General features: G+C 36.4%; 1 protein-coding gene across 1 annotated transcript in view; it reads right to left on the bottom strand.

Annotated features, from left to right (window-relative positions):
• The window catches only part of CNTNAP5 (contactin associated protein-like 5), an 827,651-nt gene that overhangs the window by 32,027 nt on the left and 772,857 nt on the right, over positions 1–22,767 (bottom strand). The window contains exon 21 of the mRNA XM_012727192.1: positions 19,784–19,871. Within this exon, the coding sequence (XP_012582646.1) occupies positions 19,784–19,871 (88 nt within the window). The remainder of the gene's footprint in view (positions 1–19,783; positions 19,872–22,767) is intronic.

Genomic DNA, 22,767 nt, shown 5'->3' with positions numbered 1-22,767 from the left:
AGTCTTCTGCCTGCAATCCTATTACTTATTCCAAGTCTGACTGAGAACAGAATTTTGAACCGCATGTTATAGGAAAACCTTGGGATAGTATCCAGTGATAGTAACTTTCTTAATTATATAATATTTGAGAATTGACAGGGAAAAGTGTAGCAGATATTTGCTTTCTCAGGAATTCATATAGAAATGTTTTTATAGAAATATACCCACCCCAAGAAGGAAAGATGTAAAGACTAATTTCAATTTTCTCTAATTATAGGCCTACCCATATCCTTCTGTGCAGTTCTTAAGCAATACATTCTCGCCAGCCCTCTTCTTAAATATGAGCAGACAGACTAGAATCATTAGGAATACAAAGAAATCCACAAGCAGGAATGAGGCAAATGAAGTGATTAACAGAGAAAAAGCAATACTGGAAAAGCATCTATGCAAAGAAAGCAAAACCCAGGCACATGCATGCAAAGACCACAAATGCACTCAGAATGATAAGATAACCTTGAAACCCTCTGAGAATTAAGCTTAGTTTCCATGAGTAAAAATGTCCATTGAAATCTCTGGAGAGTCGCTCCATCAGTGCACATAACCAAACACCTCAACTTCTACAACTTGGCTCAGGTAACCTCCACAGGTTCCAAGACAGTGTGAGGTCTTGCCGGAACAGAAGATACAAATGAGACTTCCTGTTCAGAGATACAAAACAATTGATGGATTGTTCTTGACCCCTAAGTGTTTGCATGGCATCCCTCCAGTGGAAACACACCAGACTTGGCATAAGCTAGAAACAATGTGCTCATAAACAAGGGATTGACTCTCCACCCAGCATTGGCAGGGATATATATCCTGTTACCATTTTACTTTTGATTTCTTTTTTCTCTTGGAATGCACTTCAGAACCCAGTTTCTGTGAGTTAGAGATCAATTGCTTCTGTAATCACTACTTTCGAATATTTATTTGGCCCCCATTCAGTCCATTGGATTGTTAAGGGCAGAAAGAGCTGCACACTCTTCTCTCAGCACACGTGGTTTCTGGGAGCAGCACTGCAAAAGGGCCTTAGTGAATGCTCATTGGTGGGCTGCTGGGTTCATTTTACTCTTGCTTTATATTCACTTGGTCCACTTGTGGCAACCTCCTGGGGTGGTGGCCACTGGACTCAGCTGGAGCTTTTAAATACAGGACACTCTGTTGCTCTTCTGGCATTTAAATCCCTGAGTCCACTTCCATGAAACTATTCAAACCCCTAAAAAAACATGGCTTAGGAGGACTGATGGCCCTGTTTGCCCAAGTCTAGTTCAGTTTTATCACTGATAATTCAGGTCCCTGGAAACCATATTGTCCTTGCAGGTCAGAATGGTTGGTCACCACAGTGTGGTTCATCGAATTGGAAACATAATAACAGGTGTTTTCATCCTCAGTGGCAAACAGACCAGTTACTCTGCACTCATCAAAAACACTGCACTGTAAAACACACAGGGAGAACAGACAGGACACAAAATCTGTGTTGTGTGATTTCAGAGATAAGAATATGAATAACAGAAAGTTCCTGCTACAATCGTCCCCAGGGAAACAACTACATATACAGATAAGAAATGCAAGCCAGGGAATTACTAACAAACTCAAATGGGAGAAATATGTGTCCTCACAGCAGTAGACTAATATGGAAATCATCCCTGTAACAGTCACTCTTTGCACTTTCTCCAACATGCCCTATGCTGAGCCTCCTCTCCTTGCCCTGGATGAGAAGATTTCAGACATCCAGAAGCAGTTGAGCAGGCCTGGAGTGCTGGTTAAGGGAAGAATGTCAAGACTTAGCTTTAGTATCCATTATCATGCAGGCCACATGTGAGTAAACATAGGCACTGTTGCAGAATTGCTTGATGGTTCTCTGCAGTGGCTGGTTAGAGCTACCATTCTCTGTTTTTCTCTATTCCACCCCTCTTTTAATGCTTCTACTCTTAGACCAGTGACTAACCTGGATCTCCCATTTCCTATTTCATAATCTCCAACTGCCCCTGCTCCCAGTCGCACTGCTATCCTGCCAGCACACGTTTGGCCCTTCCTACTTATACGGTAAATATTATTGACATAACTTCAATGCCACTCACTTTTTTTCCTATTCAACCTGCACCCACAAAAGAAAAAACAGCAGCTTTGATCATTAGAGTTCTCTTTGAGGAGTTTCTCCCACGTGTATCCTAAAGTCTGCCCTGGAGGTCACCTGCAAAATGCTTCTCACTGAATTGTCATGTATTTCTCAATCCATTTTATTCCCTTGTATGAATAAGGCCATCAGAAGAGGATCTGGTCACTGTTCCTATAGACTATCATTGTCTTCCTACTGTCTTACTGGTTCACAACATCCCTCCTTCCAGAATGTACTCCACTGTTGAGATGAACCTGTGCTTCAAGGCTAGAATCAGAGCAATCTCCTTGACAACACTATTCTGGATCATGTCAGCTGAAAATGATCTCCTCTATTTATTCCTTTTTATTTTTTTTTAAGATTTATTTGTTTGTTTGTTTGTTTACACAAGAGCTGTGGTGTAGGCGAGAGGTGCGGAGGGTGAGCGGATTCAGCATAGAGATAGTGGAGAGCAGAATAGGTAGGTTGACTGGAATACACTGCTAGGGGAGCAGTGGGTGGGTCAGGAGAGGTCTGCCATGCCATGTGGATCAGTTCCCTGGCTGGGGGATTAAACTCAGGTCCCTTGTAGTAATAACACTGAGACATAACTGCTAGGCCACCAAGGAGACCCTCTACTTAACCCTAGGCACACTTCATCTGTATAACACTTATCAGAAGCACTTCGTTTATAATTATTAAGTAAGTGTCTTATCTCCACATATATATGTTCTATTCCATTGGCAACAACCATCCCCAGGCTATACTTCCATAAAATTTCATCAGTTTCACTTAATATCTTAGCCTGGTAAATAATTGGAACTTAAAAGGCATGCATTGAATAAATTATCTGTGGATAATACTGGGAAATACATTTTCTAATTTTATACACTTATATAATATTAATCATTTAAGATAGACATGAATATATGCAAAGCTATATTCTGGAGATAATTTTTTGTAAAAGGTAAGGCATAAATGAGAAAGATAAAGCACATATCCTAATGTTGGGGTAAATTAGAGTAGGTAGCAATTTATTTTTTAGGATGAACTCAAATTTTCTGAGTGTGATGATTTATTTATTTGCTCTCTCCACTGGAAAGCAAACAATATAACTCCTTATCAAACAAAAGATTGAGAACATTAGTAGATTAGATATGAGTTTCAAATTGTTAACAGGAATCTTCATAAAAGAAAGGGGAGGTTCCAGGTTCGCTACCCCACTTAATGAGGGGTAGGATTGAGCTTCTGTATGAGACTATAAAACATCTGGAGGAGACAAAGGAGGAGAGACACTTGGAAGAGATAAGACATGTGGGGAGGCTGACAATGGCAGCCTTTATTTTAATCAGTATTTTAATATGTTTCTTTCATCCTAGAGTTGCCTGGCCCTTTTTGCTTCTTTTCTATGGTTCCCCAACAAAAAGTTCCTTAGGCTTCTGTCAAAGTTTGAGGCTTCAGTGGCTCCTCTTTGGGCCATCCCTGTTTAACTGGACATTTATTCATGAGGGGATGGGTAATTTGTGGTGTTTTACTGGAAAAATAGATGATTTTTTCTTCCCTATTTGTACAGAATCATTCTATTAAAGATCTAAGAATATGCTTTGTCTTTTGCTGGTGGATGGCAGAATTTCCCTAGAGCACGTAAGTTTGGGGTCCTGGAGTGACTTACTTTCTGCCTGTTAACAAAATCCAGACATAAGATCACTGTCAATATTCTGTGAGGAGGTGAAATGGAAAGATCCAGGGACTCAGGTCAATATGATAAATAGGTAACCTGTACTCATTCCTCAGTGGAAATGAACTCTGTGCTATTTGAATCTGATTTGACAACTTGTTATTATAGTAGTTTCCAAATAAATAATCTCAATAGACTAAATGAGGAACTGATGGCCACAGGACCCTCCTAGAGCCTTGATTTCCTCTCTTGCCCCATTTCCTCTCTTGCCCCATGGAAAACACCTGCAGTTCTCATCTGTGCTTGTTCCACTGGTTCTCTTTAGCTTCTGATGAGGAAGGTGCTTCCATTTTCACCAAGTTTGGAAGAGATACCTAAATGATTACTGCAGACAGTTCATTACTTTTAACTTGGATCCTCAGCACTTCATTACCTTGTCAACACTGACATTTTACAGCACTGCCCCAGATTCCCCAAGCAAAGAGTAAGCAAATCAATAGTAGTGCCATTGGCAAGGAAAAGGAATATCAGCCATAAAAATCAATAGACAGAATGGTTCTATGATGTTTGTTAACAACTGTTGCTGCTTTCAAAAACCACTGTGTACCAAGACAATCACACACCTTGTCTCTCATCTTCATAACATGGCGAATATTACTATCCTTTTATAGGCGAGGAAACTGGAACTCAAATAGTTGAAGTGCTTTTGAGTGGCCTAGCATGAAAATAACCATTATGGGATTTGAGTTCTGAACTCTCTGACCCCAACCCTTCTACCTCACTGCCAGTTGTGACATTGAGAAAACACGGTGTGCAGGATGCCTGGAGAGGCTTATTAAAGCTCTAACTGCAATTAACTCTATGAGTTTAAATATATTAATTTGTGATAGAATGGAATTTTGGTTTATACAGCACTAATATCTTATAAATTATTTTCCTACAGGAAACATTATGGGGCATTTAATTAATATAATTACCATGTCCTGTCTTTGGAACTCTCTGAGAGTTCCTGAGAACTTGCTCCAGGAGAATGAGGGAGGATTTGGCGATGGTCCAAAATGTGACTGACCCCATACTTTTGAACTTAGTTCATCTATCAAGGATCACACCAAAAACCCATGAGAGACACATTTACTCCTGAGGACATAAATTAATGTCAGGCAGATTTGGTCTATTTTAACACTTGATTTCATCAAAACTAAGAACTGACCACATCGGTGACTGTTTATTATGTATCAATTAAAATCTCCAGGACACATATTGCCTATTCATTGCCCCAAAGCCAGAAGAAAAAGCAAAAAGAAAACTTGTCATGAAAATTGTGGGCAGTTGTTTTTCTCAACCCCCTTCCTTTAGCTCTGGATGCTAGAGTCCATTGCAATTCTCAAAAGAAAACCATTGCGACCACAATTAAAAAGTGATTTAAAAATTAAAATAGGTCAAACAATTAATCATTAGTGGAATTTGGGTTTGTACTGAGGCCATCTGATCTTAAAGGCAGCTTTTTAACGTGGTCCTTTTATGTCTTCCCTAATTAACGAGCTTGTCTCAAAGAGTCAAACTTTTACATTAAGTACATTTTCTTGGTAATGAGTGGTCAAGGGGAAATTACTTGAGTTAATTGGATTATTTTGCCAATTCTAGTTGATACATGAACAAAACAGGTATGAACTTCAAAGGTCAATTTACATGTAGGTTTTCTTATAAACAGATGAGATAATCTTATTATAACAATAAATATAGTGTAGTACTGGGAACATATTCATTTGCCTTGTGATTGTCTTTAAAAATGTCTTCTCTCTAGCTTACATTATGGTAACAATATGGTATATAATGCAGAAAGAATATAAAATATGTGCAATTGATGTTTATGTTAATGCTAAGATTCTTACCAATACAGGTTATTGGTAGTTAACTTTTGACCAAGTCTTGGTCAAAAGTTATACAGTGTATTTTCATCTAAGATACTAGTGCTGTATAAACCTTCATATTGTTCAAAGGTTAACTTTTCCTTTAACATGGATGGAAACATTGATCTGACACATATAAAAAGGTGATGAAAGTTTGCTTCATAATGAACCAATATCCTTCATTGTCCATTGTATCAGGTATTAAATTATTACTAAAGCACAAAAAAGGGAAAAGGTGTTGTGTGAATTCTATTGTGGTGAATCTTATATTTGTTATTATTGTTAATATGATGATATTACTGTATGCCAGGAATCATGCTAGCCACGTTATCTTCATTATCACCCACTCTTCCAGAGAACAGGCATTGTAATAACACATATTTATATTCCAATTGGGAAAAGTGAAGCACACAGAATTACACAATTTTTCCAGGTCAATTAGTCAGTGCTAGGGTTATGATTCAAACCCAAGAACTATCCCAAATCTTGACCTATAATAAACTTGCCATTGTCCCTCCTCCTTCAGTCTCCTCTTATACACCTCATGATTAAAGCCTGGCCTACATTCTACTTTTAAGCTAACAATACAATAATATAGCCAAAAAAACAAAGTTTTAGCTCCAGATCCTACCCCAGAAGACAGTACACATTGTTTGAAATTTCACATGTAACTCCTTGGAAAACTGTATATGGTAGGACTCATTGGTATTTAGAATCCGTTCCCACTAAGATTTGACTTTAGATAGCAATTCTACTACTGGCTAGTTTTCTGACATTGGGTAAATCACTTAACTTCTGTGACTCAGTATCTTCATATAACTATTTCTTCAAATAGTTATAATAATAATATGACCTTCCAGGGTTGCTGTTAGATCTGGCATAGAACAGTGTGTTATTAAATACTAATATTAAAAACTGTCAGTTATTATCATAATATTGTTATGCAATGAATATTAGGAATATTGTCATTACAATAGTGACAAAAAATCTAGTATTTTATTAATCGCAGTCATGTCATCTGACTGTGGCAGACACCGCAAACAAACTTTGCTAGGACAAACCTAACAACAGTTTGTAAAGGCTGTTACTTCCTCAGAAGACCAGTCTTCTATGAAATAGATGAGTAGTGGTTCCTTCCAGTTTAGAACAGACTGCACTTGGGACCAAAAAATCATACACACATGTGTGTGTATGTATGCACATATACACACATACATGTATACATGTATACATATGAGTGTATCTTCCCTTCATTATTATCCACTATTACAGACAGATAAGAAAAGACATTATATTGAATGGATAGCACAGCCATATTGTTCAAAAAGTACTTTCAATTTTACCAAACACACACAGAGACTTGACTTTTACAGAGCAGCACAAAACATAGGGAAGGTCTGAGTGCTTATCATGACATGGTTCGTTAAAAATAAGAAAGTAAGGGCCCTCCCTGGTGGCGCAGCGGGCTAAAGCACTGCACCGAGAAGCTAAAGCCACTTCCGCATGAGTTCGATTCCTGCCTGTCCTGGAGGTCACCACATGGCGTGGCAGACCTCTCCTGACCGGCCCGCTGCTCCCCTCAGCAGTGTACTTCGTCAATCTGCCTGTGCTGCTCCCCGCTCTGTCTCTGGTGAAGCCTCTCACCGCCCCTGAGCCTCTGGCCTGTACCCCAGTTCTGTATGTACAAATAAGTAAATCTTTAAAAAAATAATAAGAAAGTAAAAATTGCTTTAAAATCAGAAGATAACATACAGGCCTATTGCATGAGGTGGAACAAAAATCATCAATTGAATTCTTCCATCAAAAATCATCAAATCAATTCTTCCATGGGAAGAAGTACAATTCATTCATTATTTTTAGGGAAACAGTCACAAATCCCATATAGTCAAAGTGTATTCAATGTTGATTAACTTCAAGGCAAAAGGTACAAGAAGTGTACTTAGGAAGCTAGGATGATTATTGAAACCTGATATTTCAGGATGCATAAATCATAATAACAGAGGTCAGATTAGATTATTGAATGTGGATCTTAGTAATTCACAGAAACACAGTATCATTAAGAAAAGTCTGGACACAATATGAGATAATTACTTATAATACTAGCATTTGAGCCAGTAGGGACTATGGTTTGGAGACTGCCTCATATACTCAAGAAATGAGCACGACAAAGGGAAATATTAATGAAGAAAGCTATGCTTTCAAAATGATGTAATTCTTCAGAGGAATCTCTTGTCCAAAAGAAATAGCACAAATTTCCTAAAAAAAAGATCACTTTTCTTAGAAGGGAAGGGGACTTCCTGGTGGTGTAAGGGTAAAGCCTCAGTGCATCAAGCTATAGCCACTTGCTGGAGTAGAAATTTTATCCTAGGCAGGGAATAACCCACAAGGCATAAAAGACCTCTCCTGTCTAGCCTGCCTATTGCTCCTCTCAGCAGTATATTTCAGTAGATCTGCATTTTCTGTGCCTCACTCTGTCTCTGGTGAATCCTCTCACCCCAGCACCTGTGGCCTATATGCCGGTTATTGTACGCAGATATGAAAAAAAAATCTACATTCAATTGGTTGTTGCAATCTCCTTAGATTGCTGATGTACACAAATCAAGTGCACTCCCAGAATTCTGCACAGTGCCTAGCCTGACTTATGAAACTGTATCTGCTTCCTTCCTTCTTGCTAAAAAAAGATAGCAGAATGCAAATGACAAAGAGCAATGGCATTAATGGATTATTGTTGCTTTATCTTCACAGTCCATCTTATCTCTGGAAATAACACTTTGGCTTCTTTTTGACAAATAATTCTTCCTGGTCTTCAACATATGTGATTATTGTTGAGCTGACCCAGTGCACAATCCGGGCATGGCCAGACAGTGTAGTCTAATCATTTAAACATCATAAGCAGATGGATTGTCACTTGACACAAATTGGTCATTTGTGACTCAATTTGGGACTTTTCCTGGAAACATTAGAAATGAGAGGTTTTCTTTCCAGCAAGGTCACTGCAGTAGTAGTAATTAAACATGAAGTCACTGATTCTACCTTTGTCTCCACTGAAAGCCTGCCTGGAAATGAAGCCCCACAGAGAGGTGAACAAGGTCAAAGGCAGGGCAAGAGACCCATTCTGAATCTCAAACATAGGTTTCTAACTAACCTTGCTATGCCTGAACCTTCCTTTTCCCATACACTTATATTCTCTATTGTTATCACTGTTTTAGCTGGTCTAAGCTTGATAAGCACTTGAAAGAGCTCAAACTGATAGTAAATAATACATCAAGACTTACCATACCATGAAAGCACTCATTTAGAACACATTCAAGTGCCTCTGGATGTTACCTTTATATTCCACAACCTTTAAAAATTAAAAACTGTTTAAAGTAACATTCACTAAGTACACACTGTACCAAATACCAAAAACTCAGCCTACCAACCTACCGGGCCCCACTGAATTTTTCCAGAGGCCTATGAATGAAATGAATTGTTACCATCTTCATTTACCAGAAAGAAACTATTGATAGGTTAGACATATTCATCATGGTCATACATCGAACATTGCAGGGAGAAAGTTAAAAAAAAAAAAAAAGTCAGTTTGTTTCTAAGAAGCTGAGTACATTTCAGTCAATACTAGTTTTATAGGAGTTTGCTTACTAATTTTATATCACCGCACCAGATTGAACTATACAAATTTGAAGAGAAATCAGAGTAAATGTCTTCCAAAAACAGTATATTGAGACATACACCTTTCATCTGTATCTATATCAATATAATATTACACATATTTACACAATATGTGTGTGCATATGTCTGTGTGTGTGTGTGTGTATCAACTGCACTGGGTTTTCTGAAACTGGGATTAACCCACTTCCAACAGGATTAGGAAAAGATTTAACATAAAAACAATTGCATTGTTCATTCAATAGTACTCTGATATGGCAGAGGACACACTGGTTGGAAATTGAATACCAGGGTTTGGGGTTTCCCTGGTGATAGATGGGTCAAAGACAGTGCTATCAAGCTATTGCCAGCCAATGCAGCATGAGTTCTTCACACCACCCCCTCACCTCTGGTCTGTACCCCAGTTCTTGTATACATAAGTAAGTTAATTTAAGAAACAAAACAAAACTGAGGGTTTGGAGAGAATTAATGAACCTTTTTCTACAGACACATTTGGAACTCACTTCATCTTAACAAGCCAAATACCCACTGGTAGTGCTGTAATTTCCATATTAGCTATGTTTTAGGGAGTTTGAAAAAAATTCCAATTTCTATGCAGATTCTCAGGGTCAGGCACATTTTGCAGCTATAAGGGCAAACAGTCATCATAGGCAAAGTAAAAAGACTCTATCAGGTGTGAGATTTTGCCTATCAAACTGGGAAGACAGCAGGGAATTAATAAATGTTGTCTGCATAAACAATATCCCTGTGACATGCAATGAGTGCATGTTGCAATCAAATGTCTACAAAGAATGTGGGAGTTACAAATCAAAATCAGAGCTACAATTTCTTTCCACCTAAACATTAACCTCTTTACATTTCTTCAATCCGCATTGCTCTCAGCAAAAGAAGAAAATAATAGTGGTGGTAGTAATAGTAGTAATTAGTATTTTTACTTATATTTCTAAAATAGTTTTTTTTTAATTTCAGAACCAAATATAATGAGCTTTTTTGGACACAATAATGTATATGAAATCAAGACTGGAAAAATCAGGGTTTTTTTTTTAGATTTTCAAATATTTGAATTCATAAATCTGCCTTAGTGTCCATATTCCTGTGTTATGTAATCTTAAATATACATAGAAATACACTAAAAAGCTGTATTATTTGAATCTATAGTTTTGAATTTGTATTTAAAAATTAAAAATTAAGGATTGATTTATTTGTACATATGGGAACTGAGGTATAGGTCAGCAGTCCTGGGGAGTGCTAGGATTTACCTGAGACTGAGTGGGCAACAAAACAGGGGAACAGCAGTCGAGACAGAAGAGATCTGCCACACCATGTGGGTCACCTCCCTGGCGGGGAAGTGGCTGTGGATAGCTTCCAGTGCTGTGTTTTAACCTTTTGTGCCACAAGGGAGGGTCCTGTCTATATATTTTTAAAGAACTAAGCAATCTTCCAGGAACAGAGTATCTTTTCCAAAAAAAAAAAAAAAATTGTCTTCCCTATGAATATACATTCTCTATTTTATTTTTTAATGTTAATTTTACTGACATCAATTGTTGCAATAGATCAGATTCAATAATTCTTATTTAAGACTTAAGGAATATCATCAAACCAAAGAATAAACCTAGGATCATAGCATGACCCACAAATAAGTACGTTCTTCGAATGCCATTTTTATGTCAGTGACTTTATCTGCTATTTGCATGGACTAATGTTTACATCATAGGAATTCTAGGAAGAACTCTGTTTTATTCATCATGTAGCAAATATCAGATAGCACCAAGGTTAATATGAGTGTGTACTAAAATCACTGCCCTCTAAAGTGGTGAATGGACTTTCTTCTTAAGGAAAAGAACAAAGCTGTTATTGTTCTAAAAAAGAATGCTGCTAATATTATTAATGAAAACAGTGGCAACAGATTTACTTTTTGGTGTCTATTGTGAAAAATGCTTGTTTTAGAATTGAAAATCTCTGACAGAGTACCAGCTTTTACAAAATTGCAAAGCAGTGTTGTATTTATCAAAAATGCCATTTCCTTTTTTGCACCATCACTTTCTAAATTCCCTTCCTTACTCCTTACTATTTCTAATAAGGAGGTTTACTTCCAAAAGATCCTCAGGATTAACATTCTTTCTAAAAAATTAACTTGATGTTCAGTTCATGTTTCCTTAGCTCCTTAGAAATTCTTCATAGAGTGAAAGTGCTGAGGTTAAGTTGGGCCCAACTTCTCCTGCTTAGTAGTATTTTGAATGGAAATGGAAGCCAACAGGTAGAATGCAAAACAAAGAAATTTTTCTGGGTGTTCTTCAACCACAACTCAGTTACTTTCTATCAATATACTTCCTCACAATGAATCCCCAAAAGAAGTGATGAGGTGTATCTCAATAATTTAATATCTTGTTTTAAAGTGTCATCCTTTCAGCCTTATGTATATACTATGGGCTTAATTCCTAAGAGAGTAAGGGGACAGGAATGTCATATACCAGTGGTAAGATTAATGAAGGAGAAAGTTTTAAATGAGAGAATGTTCCTAGAGCTTCCACTACGCAAGGCAAGAATCATGAAAAAGCCTGGGTCTTGTGATCAGACAGCCTAATTTTCTCTCTCCTATCAAGACTCTTCGTTTTTAGTTGAAATAAAGATTAAATGATCTAAATTATAGTCAGACAGCATAAAATATAATAGGCAAGATACTCTAACATGTAATTACGCTTAATTAAAACCAATGAACATGTTTAATGTCCTGCTGAGTTTTAAGTAAAAAAAAAAAAGGAAGAATTTAAAAATCTGTGCCTGAACCAACTTAAAAAATTGGAAACAAGATGAGTCTTTGCCAAGTGAAAATCTGAGTTTCATAAAATCAAGCTTTAGTGACAAGTGCACTAGAAAAACAAAATCACCTAACAATAAAGGGATAATTATATAATTTGCTCACTTCCAAGGTGGCTCTTCTTTGGAAAATCTAACAGTAACAATAATAAAATGATAAATTAATTTAAACATTTCTACTGAGAGTTCAACAATAAGTCTCAGGCCTAGAACCCATTCAGGCCTAGAACTCAAATTTATACTCACTATATTCAGAAAAAATCCAAAATGTGAAAATAAAATATTCCTAAATCAGTAGTACTTCCTGTCAACTGGTAAAACGAACTAAAAATCTTCCTAAATCAGTAGTATTTCCTGTCAACTGGTAAAACGAACTAAAAATCTTCCCTAAAGGAAAGTTTCCCAGTTTTTGAATATGAGTATGTTTTCATCTCTCTTCCTTTCTATACTTCTCTCATATACACATACACACACACAGAGAAGTGCACAGAGACACACAGATAATTTAAGAGAATAAACTACCATAAGAAAGTACTTAAGACATTCCAAAAATTTCAGAGATTGAGCCTTCAGAGACAAAATATCCAATACCTCATAATGGAATATTGATAAAAATACAAAGGTGGAATAAAAATAGAGGAAACAACAGACTAATAGGCATTCCTGAAAACAAGCAAAATTTTGCTTTTAAAAATAACACACATAATCTATGAAAATGACTCAATTACTGGGCTTAGTGAGATACTAGACATAAAGAGTATACTAGTGCATATGAAAAACAGAACAATTAATTGCCCAGAAAACAATATGTAAGACAGAGAAAAGATTACTATAAAATGATGGAAGGAGATATGAGAATAGATTTAGAAACTTTATAATTTGTCTGAAATAACTGAATGGAGAGAATAATGAAGAAATGTTATTTAATATTCTAAGACATGGTAAATTCTTGCATATGAATAGATACAGGAAACATAAAAATATCAAAAACGATACTTAAAAGGGACTCTACAACAACATACATAGTAGCCAAATTGCAAAACACCAGAGGACACACCAGAAAACATAAGGAAGTACATCACCTTGGGAATATATATACTAAACCCATTACCAGATATCAACTAAATATCTCACGTGTCTCACAACTGTTTCTCAAAGATGTTTTATTATTTATTAATCTGAATTCTTTCCAGTTTATTGTCCAAAAGACCATGCGATTGCAACAAAAGCCAGAGTAGAGTACATAGACCCAGAATTATGTATTACGCAACAAGTAGGATAGGGCCATACACATTTTCAGGCCTTCTGTGAGCTTATTAAGACCCACGCCGCATGGACGTGCTGGTGGTGCAGCAGCTTAAAGCACAGCCCTAAGAAGCTAAAGCCACTTCAGCATGAGTTCAATTCCCGCCTGCGCAGAGATGACCACATGGCGTGGCAGACCACTCCAGACCTACCCGCTGCTCTCCTCAGCAGTGTACTTCATTGATCTGTCTGTTCTGCTCCCCACTCTGTCTCTGGTGAATCCTCTCACTGCCCCTGAACCTCTGGCTTGTACGCCAGCTCTGTATGCATAAATAAATATATTTTTTAAAAGACCCACACTGCCTCCAGAATATAGGTTCTAAAAACAGACAATGAAACCCAGTGATTTTTGCAGGAAAAAAATGGGAGTCTGAGTCCTCTCCCCTTGGGCCTAGTAGAACCAGAGTGGTCCACCTTCAAGACTAAACTGCTTCCATCACTGACTACAAAACCACTGACTACAAAACTCAGTCCAGTTGTGCAGACACCCCTGGTGACGTGATTAGCACACCAAGTAAGGGTCGTGGTTTTGTGGACATAGAATTCTCCAGGCCTTAGGAGAGATCCTCCTTGGAGTAGGCTAAGATCTGTCAAGGTTGGTTGTCATTGAAACACAGCAATTTCAGCAGAAACAAACATGACAACCTGATTCCCCCCATCTTGTACCTTAAAGGTCTCAAGAACTCTGTCCTCATAGCTACTAATCAACTAAAGATACTTGTGGCTGGGCCTGGAAGAAGGATTTGGGTCACAGACTCTGTGTTAAGATTGAGAATAGTTTGGGTGACATGAGAGAGATGGATATATTAAGGGATTTTACATAAAGGCTGATTCTCTTCTTTAAGATGATGACAGAAGGAACAATTTGTTACCCCAAATTGTTACCTTTGCCTGCGCATATTCAGGCCCTGAAAAATCAAAACTAAACTCCCAAACTGGAACTATGGTGCTACCTACTGAAAAAATAGCAAGTTTCAAAATATGTAAAATCCTGTTGAAATATGAATTTTAAAAAGTTAAGTCTTAAGCTATCAATTTACTGACAGAAGTAGTGAGTCTGTTGGAAAGAATTTAAAATAACTACTATGGAAAAAATGAAAACTGTACATCAAACACAATTTCACACAGAAAAATGCGTAGAAGAAACAAAGCATTTGAGCATACCAAAAGGTAAAGAGAGAAAATGTAACAGACAATTTAAAGAAACAATTGTTGCTAGCTTCTCAAACCTCATGAAAGAAATAAGCATACAACTCCACAAGATTGATAGAAAGAGCCCTCCAACTTCTAGAAGCAAAGGAAAGGCATCAATACATATAATCATTAAATTATCAATTTCAGAAAACTATCAAAGTGTACTGGGGTGGAAGGTGGCTAGACTATAACTTAAAAGGCATCCAGCTAGGCTATTATCATCCAGCTAGGCTATATTTCAGCAAAGCTGTATGGCTAGGAGTGGCATGATTTATTCTCAATTATAAAAAATAAAACTACCAGCCTAGAATACTCTACCCTGCTAAACTATCATTCAAATATGATGGATAAAGCTTTGCTCTGAAAAGCAAAAGTCAATAGAGTTTGCCACCATCAACCTGCCCTATAATAAACGTCAAATGTTAAAATTTTACATGGCACAAAAAAAATAATCACAAAACTTTGAGCAAACTGTAAATTAATAATGCATAAGAAGCATTAACAAGAAATAAATGGGACAACAAAACATTAAATGGGGTAAATTTATGTAAATTAATATGAGCACAATTTTAGATAAGAAAGACTGATATAAGCTACATATTATCCACAAAATAAAATTATAGAATTGACTCACTTAGAAGATAAAATGAAAAAAAAAAAAAAAAAGCTGAGAGAATCACGAGGGGAAATCATGCACAAATAAACCCATACAGATAAGTAAGGCACACAAAGAAAGAAGCATCAGAAACATAAAACAAACAGGACATAAGAGGAAGAATGGCAATAATTAAGCCTTACATATCAATAATCACCCTAAATGTAAACTTTCTAAACAAATATATCAAAGATATAGAGAGGCAAAAATGTATTTAAAAAAATAAGAATCCACTCAAGCTATTCATATAAGAGACACATATATTAAAAAAAAAAAAAAGACTTATAGTGAAAGACTGGAGTAAGGAAATTTTCAATCAACTAACAGAGAAAAGGCAGAAATGTCTATTTTCATCTAATAAAATAAGCCTTCAGACAAAAATAATTAGAGACAAAGATGAACAAAATGTAGTGATTAAACATTTAATCAAGAAAAAAAATGCACTGAACATAGATGCAGCTAAATATATAATGCAGTTAATAAGAGTCATAATAATGGAAGACATTTAAAACCACACAATTACAGTAGATCTCAATCCATCAATTGCATCAATGGGTAAATCAGTCAAAAATAAAAATAATGAGGAAATAATGGCTTTATATGACACAATTTCTCACATTGACTTATAAATATTTACAGAAATTCCCACTCAATAGGAAATGAACAAACATTCTTCTCAAATACATAAAAACCTCTCAAGGATAGATCATATCTTGGGGAAAATAACAATTCTCAATATATAAACTTTCAAATCATGCAAAGTATTTTCTGACTGTGATGGTATTAAGCAAGATATCAACCACAAAAAGAAAAGTGGAAAGATTAAAAATGTGGTGACACCACACATGACACCATGCTTACTGAAAACTATGTGACATAATAAAAGTCACAAAGAAATGGAAAGATATTCCAAATAAATATGTTGGAAGAGTAAATATTGTTAAATGGCTATCTTACCTAATAAAAGTTACAGATTCAATGTGATCTCATTCAAAATTACAATGGTATTTTTCAAGGAAATGGAACAAACAATTCTAATATTTATTTGGAACCACAAAATAATGTAATAGCTAATGTGATACTGAGGAAACAATATATTTCTTGCTCTCTCTTCAAGTTATACTATAGAATGATAATAATCAAAACAGTATGATATTGAAACAAAACCAAACATACATAGCAATGTCATAAAATTGAAAGTCCAGACATAAACCTTTACAGTTATTATACAACAAATGAGACAAGTTGATACAAAGGAGAAAGGAAATTGATGGTGCTGAAAACCTTGACAACTAGATGGGGAAAAATAAACTAGGTCATTATTAACACCACACAAAAGTCAATTTAAAATGGTTTAAAGACTTAGGAATAAGCCCTGATGGTGGTAAATACATAAAAGAAAACAGATCATTCACTGATGGTCACTGACCAGAGAGATATTGTTGAGACAACTCCAACAGCAAAGGAAACAAACAAACAAAAAGAATAAAACTCACTTCTTATATACTTAAAGAAACCACAAAAAAAAAAAAATGGCAACCTACTGAGTAGAAGAAAATATTTGCTTATCATACATTCAACAAGAACTTAATATATCCAAAAACTACAAGAAATCATACAACTCAATAACAAAAAGCAATCAACTCAATCAAAAACTGGCCAGAAGATTTAAATAGACATTTCCCCAAAGAAGATAAACAATTGGTCAACAGGCCCATGAAAAAGAAAGAAAGAAAAAATAAGTTAAATTTCACCTGATATTTGAGAAATGCAAATTCAAATCACAATGAGATATCACCTCACAGACTGAAAACAGCAATGTATTGACAAAGGTGTGGCACGAGGAGAATCCTCATTATCCATTGATGTAATTGTAAATTGGTGCAGTTGAAATGCAAAATGGCATAGGACTCTTTACAAAACTAAAACTGGCAGTACTTTATGATACAGGGATACCACCTCTAGTTATTTATCTGAAGTATGTGAAAATATCATATCTAAAAGATAAAAATTCCCCTCTCATAACATTTTTTTCACAATACCCAAATATATGGCAACAACCTAAGTGCCCAACAATAGGCATCGATGACTAAAGAAGGCAGGGTATATATAATAAATGAAATACTATCCAGCTATTAAAAATGTGACATTAATGGAACATGAGACACACATCATTAGCAATAAAACAAATGAAATAGTGACTCATGAGAAAAAAAAAAGATTCTGAAAAAGGTCATGCTTATAAAAGCAGGGGAGATAGTGACGTAGGAGAAAAGGATGGGGAGGAGTCAATTTGACAGTGGGAATGGTATTAGTACTTTGTTGATGAATGAGGTATGCTTTATTTGTATATAGAATCATGAAGATGCGCTCTCCAAATTTATATAATATCAATGGTAAATCAGTAATATTTGATTAAAATAATAAAACAATAATGAAAATAAAAATAAGTGCCATACACTTATAAAAGAGCCTAGCATTGGGGAATGGGGTGATTAAACTCTTTCTAAGGCAGTACAGATTGAAAGCCAGACATTGGAAGATGGAAGAATACAGTGTTGTACAAATGTGGAATTAAACTGACTCTTCAGCAAAGGAGGAACCCTGACTTATAGCATGCCTGATCTCCATGGTGTAAACTCTCTCAGAAAGGCCAATGGCAAATACCATTATGACATCACTAAATCTAGAATTGGGCAGAGAACAGTTCTTCTGAACCAATGTGAAATAACTGTCACACTGAATATTTCTTTCAAGTGCTGAGGAAGCCTATCTTTCAGTAATGAATTGTCTGTCAAACAAAACTATCTTCCAAGAACTTAAATGAAGAGATTTTCAACCAATGAGCTCATGACAAGAAGAAATTCAAACTACTTTATTCAAAAAAGAAGGAAGCTAAGTCTGGTAGAAAGTAGAATTTCTAAAATAAAGAAATGAGGAACAAGCAAATTAGTAACTCCATTGATAAATCAAAAGCAGTACTGTCTACATAAAAGTTACAAGCAAATTAGTAACTCCATGGATAAATGAAAAGCAATGCTGTCTACATAAAATTATTAATGGGAGGAGGATGAAACAGAAAATAAATGGAAAATTCAATCTAGAAGTCAGTTAATACTGATTGACTCATTCCACTACTGTTTTAGAAACTAAAAATGACATTTTTTAGACACAACTACAAACTAGGTTTCTGTACATACTTCATGTTCTAGAATTAGATATGGTCCATGAATCTGGAAGACTGTAGTGAGTCAGGATTGATTTTCTTGTCTCCTTTTCCTGGCAAACAAATTCATGGGAAAGTGAAGGTTCTCTGCCCCAATTTTTCAGGCACTTTCTCCTCTCCTTTGGGAATTGTCACATGGTGCTGGGCCACAGCTGTCTTTGGACTCATGCCTGGCCTCAGCAGTAATAGCTTCCCATTAATCTGCTCAGAATTGCTTGGGGGATCATTATAAAAGTCACTAAGGAGAATTCACTCTGTAAATGTTGCAGCAATTTTATAAGCCACTTATTTCGGGTGTTAAATCCATTCCTGCTTAAAATGCCTCCAGTTATTTATGTTTTCTACACTGTACCATGATTGAGTAAGAAAGAGAATGACACAATCACAGCACAAGTTGAACAAGTGGAAACTAAGTGGAAACTAAGAAGACAGAAAGAAACCCAATCATAGAAGTAACCCCAAAATATAAAGTGGTGTACACCTGCCAATTTATGTAACATGATCTGATTGAGAAAAAGAAAAAGAAAAAAAAAAGTCCCTATACATTCCTCACAATGTAGGAATTAGAGCAAAAAATTGGAAAAACATAACAGTAAAATACTAAATAGTGCAAAACTGCAATAGCTATATTAACAACATACAAAATAGTTATAGCATAAAATTATATTAAAGTTAAAAAGGATCACTTTAGCATGAAAAATTTTGACTCATCAAGAAGACATAAAAATCCCATTCTCCCATGAAAGTAGTAAACATACTGTCATGGTAAACAAAATTAAAATTCACAGAACTTCCTACAGAAAAAGAAAGTTCACTATTACAATATGGGATTTCAATATTATTTCAATGGGTGATAAATTAGTAAAGAGATTAAGTTAATCAATGATTGGGTTGTTCAAATGTTTGATTTCTTTAAGCAAAAAATTAAGTTTAAGATTCCAAATGAAATAAACAGTTCCAACTAATTCATCAGAAAAGTAATTATTTTCAATAACTTCTTTGTTAATTTACCTTAGTCTAGTTTCTATAAATTAGCTATAAATGCCATATCCCAATCCTGTCACATGCATGTAGGCATCTTCAGAAATCTTGGCCCCAGCCTTTGGATATTATGGGAACAAAAGGGTCCTGACACTAAACACTCAGATGAAAATTATACACTCATTCATTTATTTTAATAAATCTCACTGGGATGACATGGTATAAAACCACAAACCTGTGACTTTGCCTAAGGTAAGCGATCTCACTGCTTTGAACTCGACTTCTGGGGAGAAGTTATAACTGAGTTGGAGTTGCTGATCCACCTGCAGAAAAAGAGAAAACAAAGATGCATCAGCAGAGGTCGGCACAGTGGGCATAAAACAATGCCACGTGAAAATAGCTTGAAAACACAGAAAAGACCCCTCTTGGGATTTTCTCCCTGGAGAGATGAGAAATGAGTGGCTAATTCCCCCACAATACACATAAAATATCCCTCTCTTTCTTCTAAGTGAAATAAAGGCTTTCACGCACAACTTCTCCCTGGGAAATCTGTACAGCTCTTGACAAGTACTTATCTCCCCACTGAGACTTTCTCACCAAATTTTTCACTGCAAACAAACAAACAGATGAAGCCTTCTTAGGAACTGCTGTGCAGGATTACCTTAAATGAAAAGCACGCATTGCCATTTCTATCTGCTTTCCTCCCACCTCCCCCACCCCTTTTCTTTCTGTAATTACCCTGTGTATCTTCAGGAGTGGAACATGGGATTTTCCTAAGGCACATCGACAGTGATAACCTCACCTTTCAGGGTTGAAAACAAAATCCCATGAGATTCTTCTGGGCTTTATGTCCATTGGGGGACCCTTCTTACCCCACCCAACTCTAATTCCTGTTTTCCTGTTCCTTCTCCTCCTCTATAAATCACAGCAGGATTATCATCCACCTGCATTATTTTGTTCTCAGATTAGTCAAATCTTACTGGTTTCTGACAGCTTTATTGGCATATTCTAATGATGCTGTTCTTGGAAAATATTCTCCTTATCTCATAGTTCCCACAACAAGCAAAGAGCAAGACCGTCAGCCTGATGCTGAACACTGGCCCTGCCCGGGCAGATAACTTGGATGTCTCACCAATTCTGCCACCTTCTACTGCTGGAACTTTGCCTTTTTACGCACTTCTGCTCAGATCCGGCCTCCTCCTGGAATCTCTGGCTTCACCAGTGGTAGTGATTTTGATTTCAGTATGAGATTAATACCTTCATGTCATTTCACTCATGATTTCAGACATAGCATCATACTTGTTATTTATTAAGTACTTGGAGTGTATGAGGCAACATGCTAAAGTCTCTTTCATAAAGCAGGCCTTACTAGAGTACCAGGAAATAGGCATTATTATTCCTCCTTTACGGACCTGCCTGGGAAGTGTTGTCACAGAAATCAATAACTTGGCCAAGGCCACATAGTGCAGAATCCCATGTGCCTGCCTACCACATGATATGGGATTTATTTCTCCATAACTCTCTAGATTTTTGAGAAATTTGAGAGTTGCGTTTCTCAAAATTTCTACAAAAGTCATTTAACAAATATTTGAATTTCTACAACATACCAAACACTGTTACTAGTACTCAAAGGCCTACCCTGTTCAGGAAGCATTCCTTGAGCCTCCCCTGGTTAGATTAACTGATCCTCTTTTCTGCTCTCATGATTTCTTTCTTTCTTTTTTTCCTATCTTTAAGCACATATTCACAATGCTACATTATCATCTGCTTTCACCTTTTACCTCTTTTTCTTCCTCTCCACCCTCTCCACATATACACACTAAACCATATTCTCTTTGAAAACACAGAACACATTGTATCTGTATGGGATTTTGCCAGGCCTCCTACAGCATCTTAAAGTAAATCCTAACACAGGTTTTCTGAGTGAATATATAAACAACCTCTACTGAGTAGAGGTTCTACTTGGTAGGCTATAAAGACAGTCTGTCACCCTAACAGTATCCCTCTGGCCATTTTGACAGCCCTCACACACTTAGGTCCTACATGGAGCTTTTGGTCCACATGAGGCACATGTACAATCTGTTTACTGTTCATAGATTCAGTCATTATGCTGAAGGAGTTTTCTTCCTGCTATATTTCCAAGATCTCAACTGACCTGCTTCTCCTACTCTCTGGAAACGTTCCTTCTAGCAAGAGACAAAACCTTCCTCATGCTTTGCTACCCAGGTCGGAGAGGGGACTGAAGTGATTAAAAACAGTGGAAGGATTCTTAGAACTCATGGATGAGTCAAGATTCCCTTGGTTTGTGTTCCTTATGTCTTCCTCAGGCTTCATAAATTCACATTTCTAAGAAACTGATTCCCTGAACTTTGGCAGGCTTTTGATCTGATATCACACATTGAAAGAGCTGATTCAAGTACATGAGTCAAGTCTGTCCTATCGTTCTTCCCTATGGGAGCTACCTGATCCTCAGCTAATTAACCAGATTAGGAAAGAGAGAAGTAAAAGGACTGAAAACTAAATGGGCTTTTAAGGAAATGAGGAAGTGTAAAGATTTAGAGAGGAAGGGTCTATGCTCAAAGAAGATTGGAAGCTATGGCTGGGCTTGAATCTCAGTGAGGTGGGGGTATCTCCACACTACTGACATGAGTGAGGGTCCCCACACAGTTCACATTGCTTCTGGGTTGGCAGTTGGGTTAGCAGTTTGAAAATGTTAACTAATAAAGTGATAGATACCGAAAATGCTTATTTTTGAAACTTTAATGTCTATGGTTTGGGCTAGGCTATCATTGAAGCATTCAGAGATAAATGCATCATTTTGTTAGACTTTCCTTTTTTTTTAGAATTAATAGCTTATTTTTTTTTAATTATAATTGTGAGTTGGCAAGGAGAGAAGCATTATAGTCTATTAAACCTTTTGTGTGTCTACAGGGCATCCTCTGAGCAAAGAAGATTTGAGTATAACAGAATCCAGGATTCCCAGTGGTCTTGTCAAGTCATTAACTATATGGAAAAGGAGGAAAATGAAACAAAGATTTTTGTTATAAGCCCTAGGTGCCAAGCTTCTTCCTTGGTCCTCTGGCAATGTTATTAAGTATATAATATTTAAAAGAACTGACTGTGGGCTCTCCCTGATGGTGTAACAGGTTAAAGCACCACACTATGAAGTTCTATGGAGCCACTGTAAGTATAAATAAATAAATCTTAAAAAAAAAAAAA

This window comes from Condylura cristata, unplaced genomic scaffold (assembly GCF_000260355.1).
Source record: "Condylura cristata isolate star-nosed mole 26May11 unplaced genomic scaffold, ConCri1.0 scaffold00002, whole genome shotgun sequence".
In the NCBI taxonomy this organism is placed as follows: domain Eukaryota; kingdom Metazoa; phylum Chordata; class Mammalia; order Eulipotyphla; family Talpidae; genus Condylura; species Condylura cristata.
Note: the sequence above shows the minus strand (reverse complement) of the source record. Positions and strands in the feature narration are given on the sequence as shown.